Here is a 22,009-nt window from a genome sequence, read left to right as displayed (position 1 = left end):
ATTTATAAACTGTTTTCAAACTGGCACCCACACACCTTCACTCATCACTCTGTGGTAAGGCTCTACAGGAGGCTGATGAAACAGATGGATGATACACAAACTGAGATTAAAGTCAGGTGACTTAAGGTCATGAAGATATCAACAGCATTTCAAATATAAATCAGGGACTGGGAAGGATTTCACTGTGGATTGTTTAGTGTAATTCAGTTTGTGTTTCTTACAACCATATAAAATGTTTACACTACTATACACAGACTATGTGCCCAACACTGGTCAAGGGACAATTAAAACTGTCTCCATGAATTATCTGGATCACTTTGGTGATTAATTCTCAGAGCAGCCCTTTCACATCAGCCTAATTGTCAGATTTGAAGGTTTTTCAGGTTTTGTGAGCAGTTACCCCAGAAAGTCTGCTTATTGGAACAGGCACCTGGTCTGTGTGTGTGCTCATGTGTATGTGCCAGAGCATCTAAGTCTGCACACTTGCATACGTAGCTGAAAAAGTGTGTGTGTGTGTGTGTGTGTGTGTGTGTGTGTGTGTGTGTGTGTGTGTTTTACTGTGTGTTGTCCTACCTTTTTGACAGTATCCAGCATGCTCTTGCCTCCCTGCCATGGTTTGGAGTTTTTCCTGATGCAGCTCAGGCTGGCCATGCTGTGCCACTTCCTGTCTTCCAACTTTCTGTGGAACGTATTGGCCAGCAGCAACACAGTATCATAAATGTAGCGGTTGGTGATCTACAGAGAGAAAGAAAGAAGCAAACAACAAAAAGGAAGAAAAAATAAATATGAGACAATATTAGTTGAAACACACAATTTTGCTTTTGTTGAAAATGTTTTGTGAGGGATTTGCTAAAATACACAACTTGTAACAATGCATTCAAATTACACTCTCATGAGGTCCAAATGACCAATTTCATGCTTTCATGTGGTTTAGTTTTGGAGTTAGTCTAGTTCTTGTTTCTCTTCTGGTTATGAAGCTGTGCAAGGTAGCGTAGTACAGACCTGCAGGCATTAGTAGTACATGGGAGAAACGGGCCAAACCTTTTCTTGCTAGAATGCTATGAAAATTAAATACTTCACTTGCAGACATCTCCATCAGTACCTTGATTAAAAAATAAAAACTTACAACCTCTTATTTTACTTTGCAGCTTGTCTCTGTCCCTTCTATATCTGCCTGTTTCTTTATCTGTTAATATGTGGTATGTTTGCATGCCCCTGTGGTGCATTACATTAGTAATTTCGCCTAAAACATGCCTCTGATTTTCGCTCAAATTATGCACATTTCCAATCACACCCACAGATGCCCACTCACACACAAGAAAAGCTTTAAGGATGACATTAATTAAAATGTATTGATGGGTATTTGGCACCACATAATAAGATAGCAAGGGGGGAGAAAGAGAAAGAGAGGAGTTTATTCAGTCTATGATCGATCGTTGTGTGATTTACTGAACCTCTGGTCTACATGTTAATGAGAATATAATAAATAGATTTACTACAACAGGCATGTTTCTGTGCACGCACGCACACACACACACACACACACACACATATATATATGCAAGTGATGTGTACTCTCACATTAACACACACACGGCCCTGGACATATATTTTTAAACAGATGAAACACACACCAGCACATGCAGTACATAAATCATAATCGCAGCATTTCTACTAACATAGACAGTTCTAACTACAATGGCTAATGAGTTCATTTGTAAATATACTCCATTTGTCCCTGTAGCTAATCTGGCTACTTCGTAATGTAGAAAATGTTATCTAATTACCACTCTAATACTGACAGTACACTGATGACATTTATGCATGTTTACTGAAGGGAAAAAACACTCTGTCCATCCAGGTTCAGAGGCATCATTAGCTGTGTCCCAATTCAGGGACTGGATCCTCGGAAATCTCCATAGACATAAAATGTCACAATGAGCCGATACGGTCTGTCCCATTGCAAAGGTTCCTCCAACTGCTGAATGCAGCCTCATTTTACTCAAATTTGAAGGTTGAAGGTCCTCTGAAGCCCCCAGTATCCACATAATTCATACTGTAGTACACTAGTAAACTGTTTAAAGGACCATTATTGAGATAATTGTCAACACGCAAAGCTGGGAAATGTCACATGATCATAACATATTTCAGGTGAAAAGAAACTGCTTCTGCAGGATAAGCCCAGACATGACCTTGTCTTGTTTATTTTAGAGCATTATAGGAAAATGGAAATTATATTCAGTAGGTATATTTACCATTAACCGCATCTGCTACATTTAAGTCCATCATGTGCTGAAGTTTTCTTCACAGGTTTACACTTTGGTGGCCAATTGAGGCCATAATCCTGGTGATAAATCTACTTATTTTCGACAAGTTAATGAGGAGCACCACAACACACCATTAATTTAAGTTTTTGTGAGACTAGACTGTCTTTTGGAGGGGAACTGTGGGCTCAGTCCACTGGCCTTGAGGACCACGTACCTCTGAGCATCCAGCACATTATATGTGTCAATCAGTTTTATGTTATATATGAGGTACTGCCTAAACCTCCACAATGATCCTTTTTCCTAAGCAGTCAACAGGAACACACATCCATACTTGAAAAAAATAAGAATTAAGGAAATAGTCTGTCTATTTTTTTTTTTTTTAAAGTAATTATCTTCTTCCGGTGCACCTAAGGTCTCCAGAAGAAGACCTGATCAGATATGATCGGAGTAAGAACAATCCTGTTAACAAACCTGGAAGTCACTTCAGCATTTGATTTTGGCTTTTTCATATTGTGAAGGTTACCATTCAGTAATCCCAAATGCAGATGTTATACAGTATTTACAAAGCTCAAAACAAAGTTCAGTGCAGTGGTTATGGTAGACTGATCAAATAAGTAAATTTTAACAAGGTTATTAGTTGAATCATAATATTTCAACCCATGTAACCATTCTAATTAAGATATTGCCCTTTGCAAATTATTCCAAGTAAGCATGGAACAAAAGTTTAGTCTAAGGTTTGGCTCATCTGTAATATTTCATTCTTCAAGAATATATCAGGAAGAAAAACTTTTGCACATTTTTTTCCAACAAGAAAGAGGTGGAATTCAGTACTTTTACAGTACATTCAACTATGTCTGAGGGTTGTTCAATCTGTCATTCTCCTTCCAACACGCTATTCTAAAATGTAAGCAAACCAAGTGGGAACATGGTCATGGCAGTTTTTCACTGTATAACAAAAAAAAAAAGATTATATGAGTGATAAGACAGCAAAGAATAGTATGTTCCTTGTTGCTTGTCAAATAGTTTACTGACAGGCAGATAGGACAAAAGAAAAACTATAGTGTCAAGTTTATCTGACATCTAACTTTTTCTCTCACTTTCTTGCGAAGTATCTCTGCTTTCACAGTTTTGTCTTTTACTTGCTGTCTTTGTCCATCTATCATTCTGTCTGTCTTGGTGCCTATTGCTTTTTCTTCAAAAATTAAAGTGAAAATCTACCGCTCTTTGGGGAGCTTGAATGATCAGTGGGTTCTGCACTCCAAGCGAATATTATATGTGTGTATGTGTGTGTGCTTGTGTGGTCAGCCTGAGTTGATGTGCTTCAGTGCAGTGTGAAATTGGGCTTCTGGGCCGCTCTCTGACCGCTGAGCTGATCTGCTTCCTCTGTCTGTCTCTCTCTCTCTCTCTCTCTGTCTTTCTCTCGCCTTCCTCATTCCCTCTCTCACTCTCAGATTCAACCACTCACCCACCCACACACACACCCACGCACACACTCTGATGCCGTTTGCAAAGACCGAAGAGAACAAAGGACTGACAACCCATGAACATTTTGTCTAAGGACAATTAATATAGTGTAATTAGTATGTGCATGTACATAACAATATTTTTTTGCTTAGTTGGACATTTATTCCACTGCCTTTGAGCTAGGAATTGTACTTCTAACATAATTCCATTATCTTTTATAACACTACAGTCATATTTACCACTCTGCTTGTTTCACTCTCAAAACGATAAAGGTATTATAAAAGATGCAATTTGAAATCATGCAATTGTTATAAGACTAACAATTTTGATTAAAAGAGTGACATCATTCAGGAGTTGAACCTGTCTGTACATGGACAGCAGGGGACTGACTCTGCTCCCCCAGAACTCTGCAATCCCTGTGATTGGCCAGGATGCATCTTCTTGACAGACAGACCGAAACTTTACAATGATCTCTTATCTGAGAAACAGTTTGCTTTTTGCCCTTTTTCTTGCTGTTATCTTTGTCTTCTTGCCTTTTGCCATGGCAGTGGAATACTTGCTCTTTGCTAGTCTGAAGATATGATTCAGAACCATAGGAGGCGAAACCTCAAAATCTAGAGTCATGAGTTAAGAATCAAAACTAGAAGAGCCGAAACCAGGAGCTCTCTTCCAATGGGAACTTTTCAAATCTGGACCAGCCGACTTACCCATTATTACAAGATCCAGACTCCAGCTTCTCACCCCAACACATCAAACTCCATCCTCCACAAGAGGCCACCCCAGGGAGCATGCAAGTATTTCTACAAAACCTTCATTAACTTGCTTAAACTGGTGCTTTCATAATTTCTAATTTCAAGTGTCAACTCAGAACTAAGCTGTTCCATTGATTTGACTCACTGCTTATCAGGTAACAGTCATCTCATCTGTTTATCAGGTCTCTCATACAAACTACACAATAGATAACTCTGCATCATTCATTTCAATCATTCACCAGCCATAGCCTTGTGCACCAGTTTCCCCTTTCCCTCTTGGGTCTTGTTTGTGAAATGTTGTAGCTGTAGTGTTTAGTACTTGTAGCTGTAGTATTAGTAATAAATGTGTATGTAACTAAAAGTGAACTTGTTGGTGTTTTCGTGTGCTTGCATCTCAGTCATTTAACCTTAAAAGACCTTACCAGTATACTCTTACAAAATCATAATTAAGATTAATAACAACCATAATTCTAATTGACCTCTCTTGAGTGACCAATAAGGAAGACTATTTCCCTATTATTATACATACTCTAGTATGAATTATGTCACTGGATGCATAATTTCATAATTGAGTGGTGCACAATAATAATTCATAATTCCCCCTTAAAATCATAATACTATTTGAGTGCACGAATTCCTTACAATATAATGAATACATTGGACCAGCTTGATTCATAATAATAGTTTTTTACACTTGATAAGCACTCTAATCATCTTAGGACACGCGAGGAAAGTCTTATTTATGTACATTATTCAATGAGTGGAGGCCTCCTGGATATCTCTGCATTACAGAGGTGCTATACATAACCAATGGCAAGACTAAAACCAAATCAAGGCATTGAGCAACCTTTACGATATTGAGCTGATTTTTTTTTTTACTTTTTGTTGATTTTATATAATCATTTTATTTTATTTCATTAAAAACAAATAAGAGCATATGTATGCAAGGTCTAGCAACAAATATTGTCTTACTTTCATTGGGCAAAAGCCCAAAAAGGAACTTTCTTGGGACTTGAAAAGGAGACATCCACATAGACATTAAGACCACATTTCTGTTTTCAACATATTTCTAACTTTCATCAAATGTGTTCCCCCAGGGTCTTTTGCATCCACATAAATCAACAGCACATTAATTCAATTTAATATTCTTGTCCTGACAGATAAATAAGAGTGTGTTCCCTTTTCTTCGCTCTATTTGATGGCAGCTTGATGACTCACATACACACAAAAAGGGATAATAATTGCATACATATTGCCACCCTAGGGGAAATATTAAAGAAAAAAAAACACCATAAGTAAAGAAAACGTGAAAATGGAGGGAAAAAAAAAGTCACTGTGTTTTCCATGACCATACCACATGATGAATTGTGTGGTGTATAAACACTCATAAGGATGTGAGCCAACTTTTCCCCAAATGATTAATGATCCAGGTAAAAAGCCTCACAGGCACAAGCTGTGACAATGTCAAATCAGTGAGCCTGGTGTAATAGGAACATTTTGGATCAGGAGACATGTTGAAATGTCAAACTAAAACACTGGGAGCAGTTTAAAAGACAGAAATGGAGCACTAGAGCAGCTTTTAAATACATAATTAGTTTGGCACTTTGAGTTTTTAAAATATTTTGAAATAAAACCCAGAGAGTAGTGTTTAAATAAAATGAGATGGGAATTTGAGCGCTGTTTTTTTTTCTTTTTTTTTTCTTTTTCATTGGGGGTACAGTTGCGAAACATTGCTGTTGGCTGTCAACTGATTAATTACAGTCTATATTCCCCACTGGACATCACACTTTGCCTCATGAAGAAGAAATGATTGACTAATGTCATGATGTCATGTAGTCTTATTTAGTTTATTTTCTTTTTCAGATCATCCTCAGTCAATTACTCTCCAAAGTAGCTTATATATTAGATATTTCGCTAGCACTGATGTTATCGACTGAGGCATTTTGGCGTAAAGTGAGCAGTTTTTCAGCTAACTGTAAGTTCACTGCAGCGAGAAACATTCTTATTATATATATATCTTTTGAGACAATCAAGGTGAATGGTACAATATGTAGGTCGAAGAGAGAGAATAAATGACATTTGGAACATCGGGCAATCCTTTCACCTCTGACACTGAATTAATTGATGGGTGTAATTAAGGTTCATTGCGTCATTTGATTTTGTCATTTCTTTTTATCTACCTACTGCGCAACCCACTTAGATCCCTCAGCATTCTCCAACCTTCTTCCTGCTATACTTTTAAGATCAAAATGACTTCATGGCACAGCACTATCCTATTAGCCACTAAATACACACATGGTAAACTGTATGTGGCCGCCATCAATAGAATTACTTTCAATGTGACACTTATGCTGGTTTTGAACATAAAACTGATATCTTGACTGGATTTCTTGAAAATAACTGGCCAGCATTATGGACAAATCACCAAACCAACTCACCTCTAGCTGCTGAGCCTTGGGGTTCTTAGGGTCACAGAGGGAAGTGTTAATCCTGTGGTTGTGTTTGACACAGCGCTGAGATGTGTTCTGGGGCATGGGGAACGTCTGGCGCACCAGCGTCAGCCGACCAATTGATTTCATGACCAACTCCTGCAAGTCGTAGTCTGAAATCTCCTGAGAGGATGGAAAGAGAAGATTGGATGGGTGGAGGAAAGATGGGGATTCAGAAAAGGAGAGAGTGGGAAATAAGCAACAAAGAGATTAGAAAATCCATATCACCAACTCCATTAAGTCACATTTTGTTGCTGATGACCTACAGTCAACACTCTTGACAGGAAAATTACAAAGAAGTATAACCACAACAAAAAAACTCCATGGGTACCACTCCATAAAGCTCCTTTTAAAAATTGAATTTTTGCCATTCATATTCAAGTCACATACTTTAAGTGGTTTAGGCTTTGTTTTATATGCTTTATTTTTTCCATTTTCACCACACCAGCAGTGAAAAACATTGTTATCATCTGCGAAAATAGTTATTAAATATGAAAGTTACATGTCAGCAGATGGAAAGAGGGAGAGAGCAGAGTAAAAAATGTGTATGTGTGTGTGTTTGTGTGTGCTTGTTGTGTGCATACATTTGTGTTTGCACGTACTCTACATGTCCTTGCAAAACCTTGGGGGAGAAATCATTGCTAATTTTAGCCCTAGGACACAATCTCTCTCTCCCTCTCTCCGTCCATGGATCTCCATTCATCCGCAAGTGCAGAGGGTCACGCGGTGATGAGATGAGAACTGACGTTTATCGTCCCTGGTGGAGGTAACACTGCCACCAACTTTGCTTTCTTTGTATGCGTGTGCAGTGATTGCCTGCATTTGTGTGTGTTTGATTGTGCCATGTGTGCACATGCTAGTTTACATGTAAATCTGTGTGTGTTTGTGTGCATATGTTTTTATGAGATTGTTTTTAAGCCTTCCAATCACGTAAAATCCCTTTGATTCTGTTTCATTTGAACATGGCAGCCTGCTTGACAGGATGGATGGGGTTCTGCCTGCAGACCATGCACAAGAATAAACAAGCCATCACACACACTTCATATTAGTGAGGAATAATATTATAGGTAGCACTGGTTCATTGACTAATCTCAGTGGAATTTAATTGAATGTAATTAAGGTTCATTAAGACCTGTGAGTCCTCACAGGATGTGATCAATGGTGATTAGAGGTAGTATTATACAGGCTTCATTGGTATAGTTGTATTCATTTGCATTAATTCGGCTGCTATATGGCCCTGTGCTATATGGCAAAATTGTATTTTATTTTTAAATTAACTTTATGATGTTTAGAGCATTTTTAATAAAGGATGTCAGTGTTGAGATTCAAAATAGAGACAATCACAGTTCATTTCAAAGATTTTGCTTTCCTCTTCTGTTAATTTGGATTTTTTTGAAATACGGAGAGTCAACTGAGAGTTCATGATCTACAACTGATATAAATTATTAAGAAAATATAAAAACAGAATAAATGGATATTTATGCTTTAGAAGATGGTTGAAATAATTTAACAGGTTTAACATTGTATGAATGCCCTGTGCTCTGAAGTATCCACTTTCTAAACAGAATAAGTAAGAAATCTATTTGCTGGCTTTTGGGGGTAAAACGTGGCAAAAATCACAAACAGTTGCCTACACAAAAACCCTGAAGGGGACTGAATTACAAAGCCAACAAAAAGATGCCGGACAGGGAGAAAGTGCTGAAAATTGCTAAAAAAGCAGATCTGTGCGCCAAAAGAGAATTAAGATTCACAGCGGGCAGTCAAGGGCATGCAAAGAAACATCGGCAGGCAAGAATTATCCGGAGTGCTCCACTCAAAGGATCAAACTCACACAAATATAGATGCACCAATTCACCGGCATGCAAACGCAAACACAAACAGACACACTAAAACTTAAAGGGAAAAGATCATTTTAACATTTTTTCCTCTCAACAGGCGTTCGTCCATCTTTCTTCCTTTGTAACTTTCTGTTTACCTCTTCATCTCTGTCTCTCTAAGGATAAACTGAGCCGACTTTAGCCAGTATGACTTTCAGTGGTGGCATGCTCTAAAAGCTGTTAGCCTTTTAACAGCTGAGACTAAATGAATGTGACACGTACATACACACATACATACACAGGGGGGGTCCCTGGGAGGAAGACGTTACTGGTGCAGAGGTGACATTCACCTCATATTTTCAATTTTCTCTGGTCATAAGTTTCACTTCTCCTGTAACTTGCTTCAGGCCACTTAGTGTCAACTTATCATGGGCTTCTTCAATCAAAGCATTAAAATATGACCGAATTAAACATCCTGTGCACTCTCTTATGACATTTAAACCAAATAATTGTATTCGATCTTGAAAACAATCATGAAATAATGAATTGTTTGCTTGAGAAAATCTATCATCACACTCTACTAAGTGTCAAGTCTGTGTAGTTTTCTGTGACCTACTCAGTCAATCAGTCCTAATCAAAATTTTAACAAAAAGAAGCATCATGTCATTGTTAATCCATTGTCATCAATCCAAATCTCCTTTCAAGCTAAACAATGAATTACAAAATCATTCAGTCATGAGGATGGCTGAGTGCACACCAAGTCTAAATATGTGGAACCAGAAGCTGTGGTTAAGTTGTAACCCCCAGAACGCCCTGCAGCTCATATCTGGAGTGAATCATGAGTTGTTTATTCCATAAGCTTGAAGTTTTGGTCCCCATCAACCTCAACCTATCACCTCTCTTCCCATCCCTCCATTTCCCAAGAGTACAAAACCCTCATCTTCAGTGTTTTATTTGAAAATGAGAGTCAAAAGCAAAAAAAACATCCCTCACCCTCGATTCTTTTTGGCACCTTTTCCCTGACCCTTTACTTTGTCCTCTGCTCTTTCTCCCCACAGCCCCTTCCCAACTCCACTAGAGACACCAAATCCCTTCTTCTCTTGAGGAGATAACACTGTTTTTATTTAGTCTTTGACCCTTTCTGCTCCTCCCACTATACTCCTCTGCTCAACCTCTCAGCTCCACTTCCCTATGAGAAATCAAAATCACTGTTTTTTTCTCATTCAAAGGTTCAAAGTTTTGAAAAACAAAACAAAATAAATCTGGAAAAGTGCATCTCATCATTTCAGTTGCCCTCTCTTCCTCTCACTTTGACTCTTTTCTGTCTCTCATCTGTGTGCTTTTTGCACATAGCAAAAGGGCACAAGGAAGAGAGAGGTCAGAATGATGGGAGTTGCACAGCATGAACCGTTGCATGTGAGACAAAGGGAAAGAACCCGGTGATGGTATGAGTTGTAAATGTGGCTAAAGGTGCCTCACATTCTATATTATATCATATATGGAGAGAGACATAGAGCAATGGTGGGTGTAGAAAGATGATAGAGGAAGAGTGTGGTAAAATGAAACTAAGAGCAAACACATGAAATGTTAAATACAAGTTAATGAGGGAGAATCTTTGACAAGCGTGCATGCAGTGAGACAGTACATTATGATAGCAATGGATTAGAGAGTCAGGCGAAAAGACAAAAATTAAGCTGTTAAAAAAAATCTGCAAGAGGAAGAGGAAGACAAAAATGTGATCAAAAAGTTTCTGATTCAGATCCCAAGACCATGTAGGGAGATCTGGATAGTAGATGTGTCAAACTTGCCTTGAACAAGACACAAAATATCCAACAGCTCCAGGGGAGCCGCTTAGCAACAACAGTAGACTTAGATGGCTGCAGTCATACTGGGCAACTTCCAGCTGTGCACAGAGTGTGTACAACTGTTCACTCACTCTCCCTCTGCAAGTACTTCTGTTGTTGTAAATAATGTTCTTTATGACAACTTAGCTAAGACTGCAGCATAAAAAAACTGTCACTTTGTATCTTCAATATGTTTCCAAGGACTACAAAAACAGCGTTACTTTGTCAATGGCCACCATACATTTTTGAATTTTGTGAAACGGGTTTTGAAAGGGTTTCATGAACCCACAGTTTGCAGAATGTTCTTATAGAAGACCATATCCTTCAGTTATATTCAAAGCATGAAAATCCTCAAAATTTGAGTTACATGGTTTTCACAGGATATCATGCAGTGATATACAGTATTTAAGAGCCAAAATGACGATAAAGCCTAATCTCCTCTCATCTCATTACCATGCCCTTGTTCTATTGCGAGACAAAGAAGCAGAAATGAATAGAGAGAAATAGAATAACGGAAAAAGAGTGTGAACCGCAAGGAAGATGGAGAATGATAGCATGCAAAAGAGCATGAAGGGGTTCATGGAGTTATCCTCCAAACTTAAGAGAAAGACAGAAAGAGAAGCCATGAGTCTCCCTGTATTATTTCTCCTCCTCCTCATCCTCATCCACTCATCCTGAGCAGAACGAAGGAGATGGGGAAAGGAAGGATGATCAATTATGAACTGTGAACTCCCCCTCAGTGGGGCTGTCTGACTGCTGGCTGTAGATAAAGCAGAGTTATGACAACCATACAGTACCCCCTCATCCATAATAAACCACAGGGAGGGAGAGCACTTTCACACATAGGAATATTAATTCTCCAAAGAACCAGTACTAGAAGACATTACTATGACAAAATATTGTAGCCGCTCATCTATTTAAACCTTCTGCTAGAGGACTACAGCTTCACTTAGCCCATGGTGGGGATGTCATGCCTGCATCAGAGCAGTCTATGACTAGATTCTGATCTGTATCTTGATGAGCAGAATTATGACATTGTATTTTATCTTTATATTTGAAGACATTGCCAATTTTTAGTAGAGTTAAGAGTGAAAAAGATGCGAGCGGGAGAGAGGAAAAGAGAGAGGGAGTGGTGTTACGGTACCAGAAGATTCACCAGTGTTTCCTCATGTATCCCCTTCCCTGTGTTCCCAGTGCTCCCCTATCTGTGTCTCTCTGTGTTTATGTCTTGTGTGTGTGTGTGTGTGTGTGTGTGTGTGTGTGTGTCGGTGTGGGCATGACTCCGCTCATCCCGCACACCTGTCTGCAATTGGCTCATCACTTCTCCCAGTCTGCTCACTTGCCTCTCATCAGTTCACCAGCTTGCAGTACATCTACTGCGGCTCTTCACCCGCTCTTCATCAGATTGTTGTTTCCACTACAGTGGTAGTTACGATTCAAGGCCAACTCATTTTATATTCCTCATGATTGGCATGTTAACTTGTTTCTCTTGTGTTCCAGGATCATTACTCGCCTGCCTGTCCTCCTGCTTGTCCGTCTGCCTGTCAACAACTTCCAAGCTTCCAAGATACCCCCCTCCTGCAACGCCTTCCTTCATACCCATTCAGCCACACTCCTCAATTATCTTCATTCGACCCTGCTGACCCCCATTCCCTGCCATCAGCCTCTCGTTTGGGTCCCTCCTCTGTGTTCATAACAAGTGGAGCCTCATCAAGAATCGCTTTCACAGGAATACCTTCACTGGCCTAAATATACAGTACATTTCTTAATCTAACTTCATTCTTACACTTGCTGTCACTATCACATTTTTCAAGTTGTCTCAAACCACAGCTAGTTTTATATTGTAAACATTTTATATTAATAAACACTAATGGAATATTTTGTCTAATACTGAATGGAATTATTATCTTCTATCTTATCTCATTTCATACCGAATCAGACATTGAGCAGAGTAATTCAGTGATGTAGCATGACAATTAATGTTCGGTTCAGTACTATTTTGAAAAATACAAAGTTCATGGAATATTACTTTTTGTAAATTGGTCAGATGTAAAGAGAGTCTTCCTTTAACTCTGGACATTTGTTGTTTCTTCTACCTTCATCCCTCCTTTTCCTTCTTTTATTCATTATTCACATCTGCTTTTCCTATTATCTCTTCTCTCAAAAGTATTTCATACTTTATATATAATGTTTGCTTTTAAATATTATGGTGCAAATCATCGGGCTGAATATCAGCGAGTAGCTATCTAATTTTAGTTTGCTGAATTAAAGAGTATTTGTTTGCATGTGCAGCTCAAGCTGTCACAGCGTATAGCTCATCTCAGCAACTTAGATCAATATCTGAATTGAATATAACTTGAGTAATGAAATGTGGGTGGATATTCAGAAAGTGTCATATCATATGTATAAACATTAGCAAGAGAAGAGAGATAAAAGAATATAGTCTTTCCAGTGTGCCTATGACCCAGTTTGGTCTCCCATCATACTCACTTTGCTTGATTGAACATCGGTGTATTGTAAATGTTGATTTAAACTGTGGTGTGAGATTTGTTTGAGAAGAAAGAGAACATGAGACATGAGACATGAACAGCTGAGGTAAGTGTGAGAATGCTGGGACATTTGAGACTGTTAAGAAATATACTAATTGATTTGAATTAATTACATCAAGAAAACTTCCACGGTAACATTAACACTACCAGCTTCTACTATCACCTGTGGGGCTTTTGTTCCCTGAGAAGGAGTGATGAGTTGCCAACAACTCTCCTTTTGTAATGAGCCAACAGCAAGCCGACTGCTTCACATGGGAGCTTTTAGACAATAAAAAGGCTGTAATCTTGATATTTTGCCAAGGAAACTAAAAAAAAAACTGTAACTGATTGATAAAAAGTTTCTTATTTGTGCATGTGGTGTGTTAGAAAGCCTTATATGATATAGAAATTTGAAAAGCCTCCTTATATAAACAGTATTTTAACATGTCTTTGTACTGTATATGTAACTTTATTAAAAAAAAAACATACGTCAGTGATATTCTGCCATTGCTTACATATTAAAAATGGGGGAGTTTGAGTCTGCCAGAGTACATTTCATCATTGACTCCTCATAGGCAGCAGGTACAAAGTGATACATGCTGCTAGACATACACGTGGGCTGCAGAATGACATGTTAAGCCTCCCAGGAAGCTAAGCAAAAAGCGGGCTGCTGCCAGGAAGCCTGAAGAGTGTTAGACAATACCAGATGCCTGACAGAATGCAACGCAATATGAAGGCAGACTTTTAGACAGATAGATGTGAATTTGGCCTACTAGGCAGTCAAGTAGGATAGACTAAGTAGGCTGCTCGACATCATCTGCCAAACAAAGTAGACAGCGACAGTCTCTCAGGAAAGCGTGGGACCACAGACTACTTTTTTTTTTAATGGAGTGATAAAGTCTCTAGTGTTACATTATGAAATGCACATAATAGTCTGCCATCTATTTCAATTAGCAGAGGAGACATATTTAAGTGGCATAACAGTCCCTGTAGAAGTCAGTAACTAATACAGAGCGGTTGTTTTCAACAGATTTATCCCCATTTTTACCTCTGCTAAGTCTGCTATCCTCATTAAAGTGCAAGGGCGATGTTCATTCTTTTCCCTTGCTCCCAAACTATTAGCATTTGAATAAATGCAAAAACAATACTAAGAGGTTGTCTGAGGTACTTACAGGGATTGTAACCGTGTTACTGCGGCCTTTCATCCATATCAAATATGAAAAAAAAAAACTTACATTCTTAAAGTGAACATCAGAAAATAATGATTGGCCGTCCCTCCAGCATTAATAGATGGTATCGATACTAACATTTGCTTCAAACAAAAATACCCTCTCTGCATTACTGAGCAAGTAAAAAGTCTGCTGAGCCTCGTAGCAGCATTATTATTACAAGCTATGGCTTGAATATGGAACAATAGAGAGAGAGAAACACTGTAGTAAACTAAAGCATCTGAGTGTCTTCTTTTGTTTTGTACCAAATTAGGTTTTTCATTGTTCCTACAGTAAAAATTGTTTTTTGCTCTTCCTTCAATACATCCACTTTCGAGTGTGTATGGTTGTACAGATGCTGTAGTGTGTGAGAGTGTGTGGCAGCAAGGACCCCTGCTGTGCCCAGTTCACTATAATGCCCAAAGCTACCAGCACACACCACACACACACACACACACACACACACACACACACACACACAAATGTAGCTGACGATGTTGTTTTCGTAAAAAAAAACACTTCTCATGGAGCAAAACTGAAGATCCTGAAGAAAGGAATCACAGCTCGTATTAAAGTTTAATTATGTTTCTTTTATGACCAGTAGTCACTGTGATCAGTAAAAATGGATGAGTATCTCCTATAAAAATAAAAACTGTACACTGGGAGCAGTAGGAGAGTGACTTTGTGGAATTTTGGTGCTTGTCTGTTCTTGTTAATCCAAAAAGCGCTTAATATTTAAGTAGCGATACTAATTTTGAACTGGCTGAATACATTTTCATCTAAATGAATTCTACCAAGGTCACTTTTTTCATCTTTGTAAATTGATTGTAGCTATATCTTACATAAACGGTGAGCATATAAAGTATAAAATCTTTACTGTGTTGTTTTTGCCTGTACATGGCAGTGGATGCTCATTAAAATAAACTATATTGTCATTGGTCATCAAATTTTGTGTGTTATTGGGTGAAGAAAGTTTTTAAGCTCTCCTCTCTCCTTCAAAACACCCAAGACAATGAAGAGATTCAAGGGACTCAAAACAATAAATATTCCCAGGATACTAGACACAATAAGATGAAGGGACACCCAGTACAGGATCAATAAATCATATCCATAACACCCACCTCATTAATCAGGATCCAATGACAATCGAAGGCCACCAAGTTGGTCTCCACCACCTGCAGCACAAAAAAAACACATCATCACATTTAGCATAGAAAAAAACTGAAACAGAAAGGTGTCACTGATGAGCAGAAATAAGACAGACACTAAAATGGTCAAAAGAAGTGAAAGAGTATGCAAATACCCAAGTAGTCTTATCATATTATAGAAAAAAAAAAAAACAGAAGAAATGTTTTTTTTAAAAGATACTCCTGGCTTGGATAATGTGATTCATGATAGCTGAGGTGTGAATATTATGTAAAAGAATATCATGGAAATGTAAGTCTGAAACCCAGTGTGAAGCTTGGCATGAGTGATATGAGAAAATATGCATCAAAAGGTGCTCGAGGTATCATTCAAAAATCTCTTCAAACAGATGCCAACGTGGCCAGGCTTGCAAAAACATGTAAACACACAACACACCTTTAATCTCAACATTTGGGATTTTAAAAGAAAGTTATTACACATGATGTCACCTAGAGCTTGTTGCACTAATTTACTCATTCATTCACACACTGTCTTCCTGTCCTCTCTGTATCTCCTTGCATCTGTATCTTATTCTTACGAGTAGCCACAGACACACTGCTTCAAAATAGTGTGTTTCAGCAGGGGGGAAATAAAAACCTTTTCCATGAATTGTTAATGATGCCACTTAAATATTCATATCTATCAACTTTTAACCAGTAAATACACAAATGTTAAACACTGCAGCAAGGACACTTTGGATTGCTTGGACAATGGAAAAAGCAACTGCACACACAAGGCACATGTCTCTGGAACATCAGACACGTGTACAGTACATTTACACATATATTTCTGTTACAATGTCATCCATTTCCCTTTATATAGCAGCAAAAGCCTTCTTTTACCTCGCTCTCTATCAGTTTCTTTCTTGTTCATGTGGCCCTTTTCTCCTGTGTTGTCAGTGAACTCGTCCATGTCTATCACCTTCTCAATCATTTTCTCTAACGAGCGTGAGAGGGACATCTCTCTACTGATGTTACTCCCAACATGAAAACAGTTAAGGACATATTATGAGAACAGCTCCATCTTGATCTACAGACACTCTGATTCCTCTCTCGCAGCTGGAAAGTGGCCTCAGGGCATCGAGTTTTTGCTTTCTTTACTCAAATGATCACGAGTGTAAAACTGGACACAAGCTATATTGATAAGGCAGAACACCTCTTAAGGATTGAAAAGGGATACATCTCTAAAGAATGAATGACACAGTGCCATTAAAAACTTGTAAAAAGTAGATATACAGTAGCACAGCAAAAAATAGATGTTTTAGTGTCGTTTTCTGGTTCTCTTTCTCCGCTAACTCAAACCAAATAATAGTCATTTATTATCAACTCTCTTTCTGTACTGAGCTATTATCTCCATCTTGTCTCTATTCCTTTACACGCCTCTCTTTTTAAAAAGGGAAACATTTCAAGGCGTATCTCCGTCTGTACCATTTACAAGTGTGAGGGTTCAGTGTTGATACCTTGCTTTTGACTTTCTTCTCTCTGACATACTTGTTTCTGCCTCTTACCTCTTTGTCTCTCCTTTCCTCCCTCCTAATGCCACCCAACCCTTTAATTTTGTTCTCTTATCGCTGCTCCTGCCTCACCTCTCATCCCATCATCTCTGCCCTCCTTTAATTGCTCACTTCTCACTCGCTCTTTTCCTTCCCTGTTTTTCCACCCCCGCTCCCCCTCCCCCAAATTCACTCACGGTGTAAAAATACAGTGCCACTCGTATATCATTAGCTATAATTGTCTAGGTGACTATAGAACCGTGTGTCATAAAACACTTTTTAGCCATAAACAAAAGGCAACAGCTGGAGAGGGTGACGGAGCGTGGCTAATAGTGGTTTAATCTCCCACAGAGTCTCCATAAAACTTCATCATAATAACATGGACGGCTGCCGTAAAACATTCTGTCTACAGGAAACATGGTTGCGACACAGACAAGGAGTTAGGCAGGAAGAAGAGTGATGGAGAGATTCAAAAGTAGATCTTGGCCTTAATTTTTCTTTTCTGTCAGCCTATACAATATGTTCCTCTCTACTTCTACTACTCATTCTGGCTTTACTTTGTATAGGAACACAACTCAAATATAAAAAACAAGATTCACTAGATTAGAGCCACTGTGATTACCACATTACTACAGTAACACAATCATGTCAAGCTCATAACCACTTCACCGCTGGCTTTGTTTTGTTTATTTTAGACCTATTGTTTATGTTCTAATTTTTGCTTGTAAAAATTATGTGGTCTGAAATAAATGCATTCAGATCCTCTTGCATGGTGGTGCAACAACCAGTCCAGATACCCGCTACTTGCAAAGGTAGCCAGAAAATACATGGCAATATATGCAACTAGCACTGCATCTGAGCAGGTGATCAGTGCATTGGGGAACATCATCACGCCATTGAGGGGCATCTCTCAAACCCAACAGGGTTAATATGTTTGTTCCTCTTGCAAGGAATATCAAGTCGCATTGTTTTTTTATTTTATTTCTTAACTTTTCAATGCAAAGAAGTGGCCTTACGTTCATTTAAAAGATGTGCTCAAGGCATTCGAATAGTTATTCCATGTATATAGTAGCTACAAGTGAGAAAGTGAAAGTGGAAATGGCTTTTAATTTAATTTCTTAGACCTTGTATTATTTCATTATTGTTTTTTTTTTTTAAAGGAGCGGCCTTTGTTCAAGAAATTGCTGCAACAACTATGTGCTTCAGGATTTGAAGTTGTTTCTTAACTTTGCACTGCAAAGCCTTAATAAATGTGTAATGGCCTATTGACTGTTTCTGTTCTAATTTGCACCTTTAGTTTCATGAACAATTTGTTCTTTGTTTGTGCAAGCATGTTACTGTCAATAAACTGTGTTCAGTAGTCTGTGTTGTCTTTGTTTCAATAAGGAATGCATGCCTGTCAAACGCCGACCAATATTCCTGCTGCAAAGTCGGCCTCTTAATGACAACACTGGAATAAAGATAGACAGGTGAGACCACAGAGGCTATAAAGAATATATTACTACAGGAATAAATGCATTCAAAAAGTTTATTTAGGTACCAGTTATTTTATAACATCTGAGGTTTAAATTGTTTTTTTTATGGCAGGTTACTGTGACGGTTTGAATGGCTTCGCTAATTTGTGCGGTAAGGAAAAAATCAATACCGCGGCAGCTCTATACTAGAATACTGGAGGCTATTCATGTTTTCTGTCTTCTCCTGCTGTTTCTGTCTCTATCTATTGGAGCATTGCAGAAAAGGAACAGCGAAGGGAGAAGAAGAAAGAGCAAAGAGAGAAGAGAGCGCAGAGGTTTGGCAAGCTGTTCTTCTCTTCTCCATTTTTCTGCCTATTTGTCGTTCTGTCTAACTGTCCTCCTCCGTGTTCCCTTCCCTTGGTGCTCATTAAGATTTTAGACAATATTCTTCTGGGATTATGGGTAAAACGTTTTAAACATAGATATGCAAAAATGAATGGGTGGCTCATTTTGTGATGTGTTTGTGTACTGTATGTAAAATAATGTAAATGTATATATATGTTGTTGTTTGTTTGTATGTGTGCTGGTGGGTGTGAGTGTTTCCTGTTCTTCCATTATGACCTCCCTGTGGCAGCCGTCTGGACAGATGTTTCAAGCTAATTAGCGAAAGGGCAGACTCCTAACACTAGACATGACTCCTCAGGGGTTGGAATGGTTCAATACACACATTCTCTCACACATACCTAAACAAACACACAAAAACACAGACACGCACATACACAAAAAAAAAACAAAGCTACAAACAACTACAGCTGCTAACATCCGAAACGGTGCTGTTTGTGTACCTGTGTGTAAGTCTCCACACGCACAAACAAACAAACTACCAAAGTCTTGTTAACAACTCAGTGCCAACATAGCAGGTAGGAGTCACCCAGGCATCATTCTCTTAATGCAACCACAGAGATCCTTCTGACCTCTCTGACCAGCTCCACAAAAGCTTCATTTCTGCTTGGTTCTGACTCTCTTGAAGTCAAAAGATCACACAAACACCAGTTCTGCGGCCTGGAGCAAATCCAATCACTCAGTGTCAATAAAAGTAAGCCTTTTCTCAAACAGACAGAGAGATCTAAGACTGATCTGCAACATCATGACACTGTGCACCCCGGTCCCGTATGTGTTTTTTTCGAGTGGTCATGATACAGCCAAACGCCATTTGGATCCTGTAAAGACCTCCGTCCACCTGTCACTCCTGAAGGAGTCCAACAAAGAGAAAAATCATTGATTCTGGTAAATGGCTGCTGCTTGGCTGACACACAGGGTCAAGGTTTGCTGCTCATGCCAAGACCCGACTTGAAAAGCAGGTTAGATTAAACAATGTTTTACACATGGGTGCTCTGGCGCATTCATGAATACAAACCCATACAAACTACTTTGCAAACAGGGAATCGCTCTCACTTAGACACAAACTCTGCAAATCTTTCCTTCTGATAAAATGTAATTGCTGAGACAAGGATGAATCTAAAAATAAAATGACTTCATGTGAGTTTTTTTCCTACTATAAGCGTGGTATGCATTTTTGTTTATATAGTATATTCATTTATATATAACTGTTGGTGTTTCTGTGTGTGAGAGGGTAAGAAATATTAATGCAAAAGCAGATATTGCCTAAGTACATTGTGGGGGAAGCTTAAAGAGGGAAAGTGGGCGTTGCTATTGAATAAAGTGCTCTAAATTGAAAATTAGTTGTGTAATTTAATTTCATGCACTATTTGTGATTAAATCAAGCAAATAGCCTACAGCCCACCCTCCAAACTAGGCATATCCAAGCTTCACACTTAAACATGCAAGCACAAGCTGTGAAAGTACAGACACACATAAAAAAAAAAAGTTACAAGAAGAGAAACATCTACAAATACAAGCATGCGCACTTGCACGGACCCATTTCTACCACTGCATTTCCTCGCAGTAAAGCCACTAGTGCATTATTTGCCCGGAGAAAAGTGCTTTTATTTTACTGCACTGTACAGTTGTACATCCACTGACACACTCACAAAAAATAACCCTGCCATCAACCTGGTCTATCCAAGTCTGCTTTTTGATAACTATGATTAATGTGTGTTTCTGTGTCTTTATATGTGCGTTGGGGGATGAGATGTCCATGTCTGGTCTTTGAGGTATGGGAGTCTGATTACTGTTATCATCTCAAGCCTTTCATTCCACCTGAATACTGTAAGATGGAAGACAAATATACAGAGAGACTAGAACATCAGAGAGAGGGGAGGGAAGTTGGAATGAATGTGAAAGTAACGGAGAGACAGACAGAAAGGAGATGCTGAAGGAAAAATAAGAAGAGAGACAAGAGGTAACTTGTGTTTTGTGTGCTGTAATTTCCCATAAATTACAATCAGTAGCCAAAGTTGTGACATATTTCTTTATTGGTTTTTCTACTGATGAAGTTTCAGTGAGTTGAGAAGTCATATGTAATAAAATAAAAGTATATTTGTTACAAGATGCAACACAGTGAACACAGACTCAATCATAATAAAAATGTAGACATAAAAAAAATCAGAATTTGAATGGAATTCATTTCAAAGCTTTCTTGTCTATTTATTAGCAGAGATTGTAGTCTGTTCACCTACTCTCCACTTCCTGTTTAATGCCAGCTTGCAGGGTTGTGCTACTGTCAATCCTTCTCTGCACCTTTCAAAGCTCTTTACAACTTCATACAACACTGTTTAACATTTTCCCACTTAAGCACTCCCTTTTATCCATTAGTGAGCTATGTAACCGCTTTGCACCTTGCTATTTCATTCCCCCCGTTCTCTAATCATTCTCTAATCATCTAATCATGCACTCCTTTGCCCGTGTCTAACTTGCACGTCTAATTTCAGTCAGAAATCACAGCAAAACATCACCACTGCTTTACACAGTGCAAGAAGAGGAGTTTATTCTGTCATCCTCTAACTAAATTTTTAATCCACTCATCTCTCACATTCATTCTCCCTCTCTCTCACTCTCCCTGTTTATGAATTGAGCATTTAGTGCATGCTAACCAAGGCATTTTCTCCCTGATACATCATAACTGCGGTATGTCATCGCTGCCATTTAGGCTTAATGTCACACGCCTCACTTACGCTACTCCCACAGTGTGCTTTATGCATGTTTGATTGTGTGTGTTTTGATGTCAAGTGTGTGTCTGCATACTTGTGTGTTACAAATAGACGGTGTCAAGCAGGGGGCGGTGCATTATGACACCGCTTTGCTCTGTGGATTTACATACTTGGCAGTGGAGCACTGAGCTCAGATTGAAGGTGTGCAAAGAGGCAAAAACAAACTTACACACGCACATGAATAATCAGGCTCTCCGTTGGCATGCATTCTGTTAGCACACTAGCTGCTAAGCCTGCTAATCTGAAGCCTTTTGTTTGTTTTTCTGTGTCATGTTATAGGAATATACAAACACAAACATACGCCCCCATCACACACACACACACACACACACACACACA

General features: G+C 38.7%; 1 protein-coding gene across 3 annotated transcripts in view; it reads right to left on the bottom strand.

The window, feature by feature from the left end:
• Positions 1 to 22,009, bottom strand: part of grid2 (glutamate receptor, ionotropic, delta 2) — a 227,426-nt gene that overhangs the window by 165,849 nt on the left and 39,568 nt on the right. For all 3 annotated transcript variants that reach the window (XM_044373896.1, XM_044373897.1, XM_044373898.1), the window contains exons 3-5: positions 15,491 to 15,544; positions 6,922 to 7,095; positions 574 to 735 (exon numbers count right to left, since the gene is read on the bottom strand). In XM_044373896.1, coding sequence (XP_044229831.1) covers positions 574 to 735; positions 6,922 to 7,095; positions 15,491 to 15,544 — 390 coding nt within the window. The remainder of the gene's footprint in view (positions 1 to 573; positions 736 to 6,921; positions 7,096 to 15,490; positions 15,545 to 22,009) is intronic.

The sequence above is a fragment of the Thunnus albacares genome, chromosome 2, assembly GCF_914725855.1.
Source record: "Thunnus albacares chromosome 2, fThuAlb1.1, whole genome shotgun sequence".
Classification (NCBI taxonomy): Eukaryota; Metazoa; Chordata; class Actinopteri; order Scombriformes; family Scombridae; genus Thunnus; species Thunnus albacares.
This window is presented reverse-complemented; position numbering and strand designations above follow the sequence as displayed.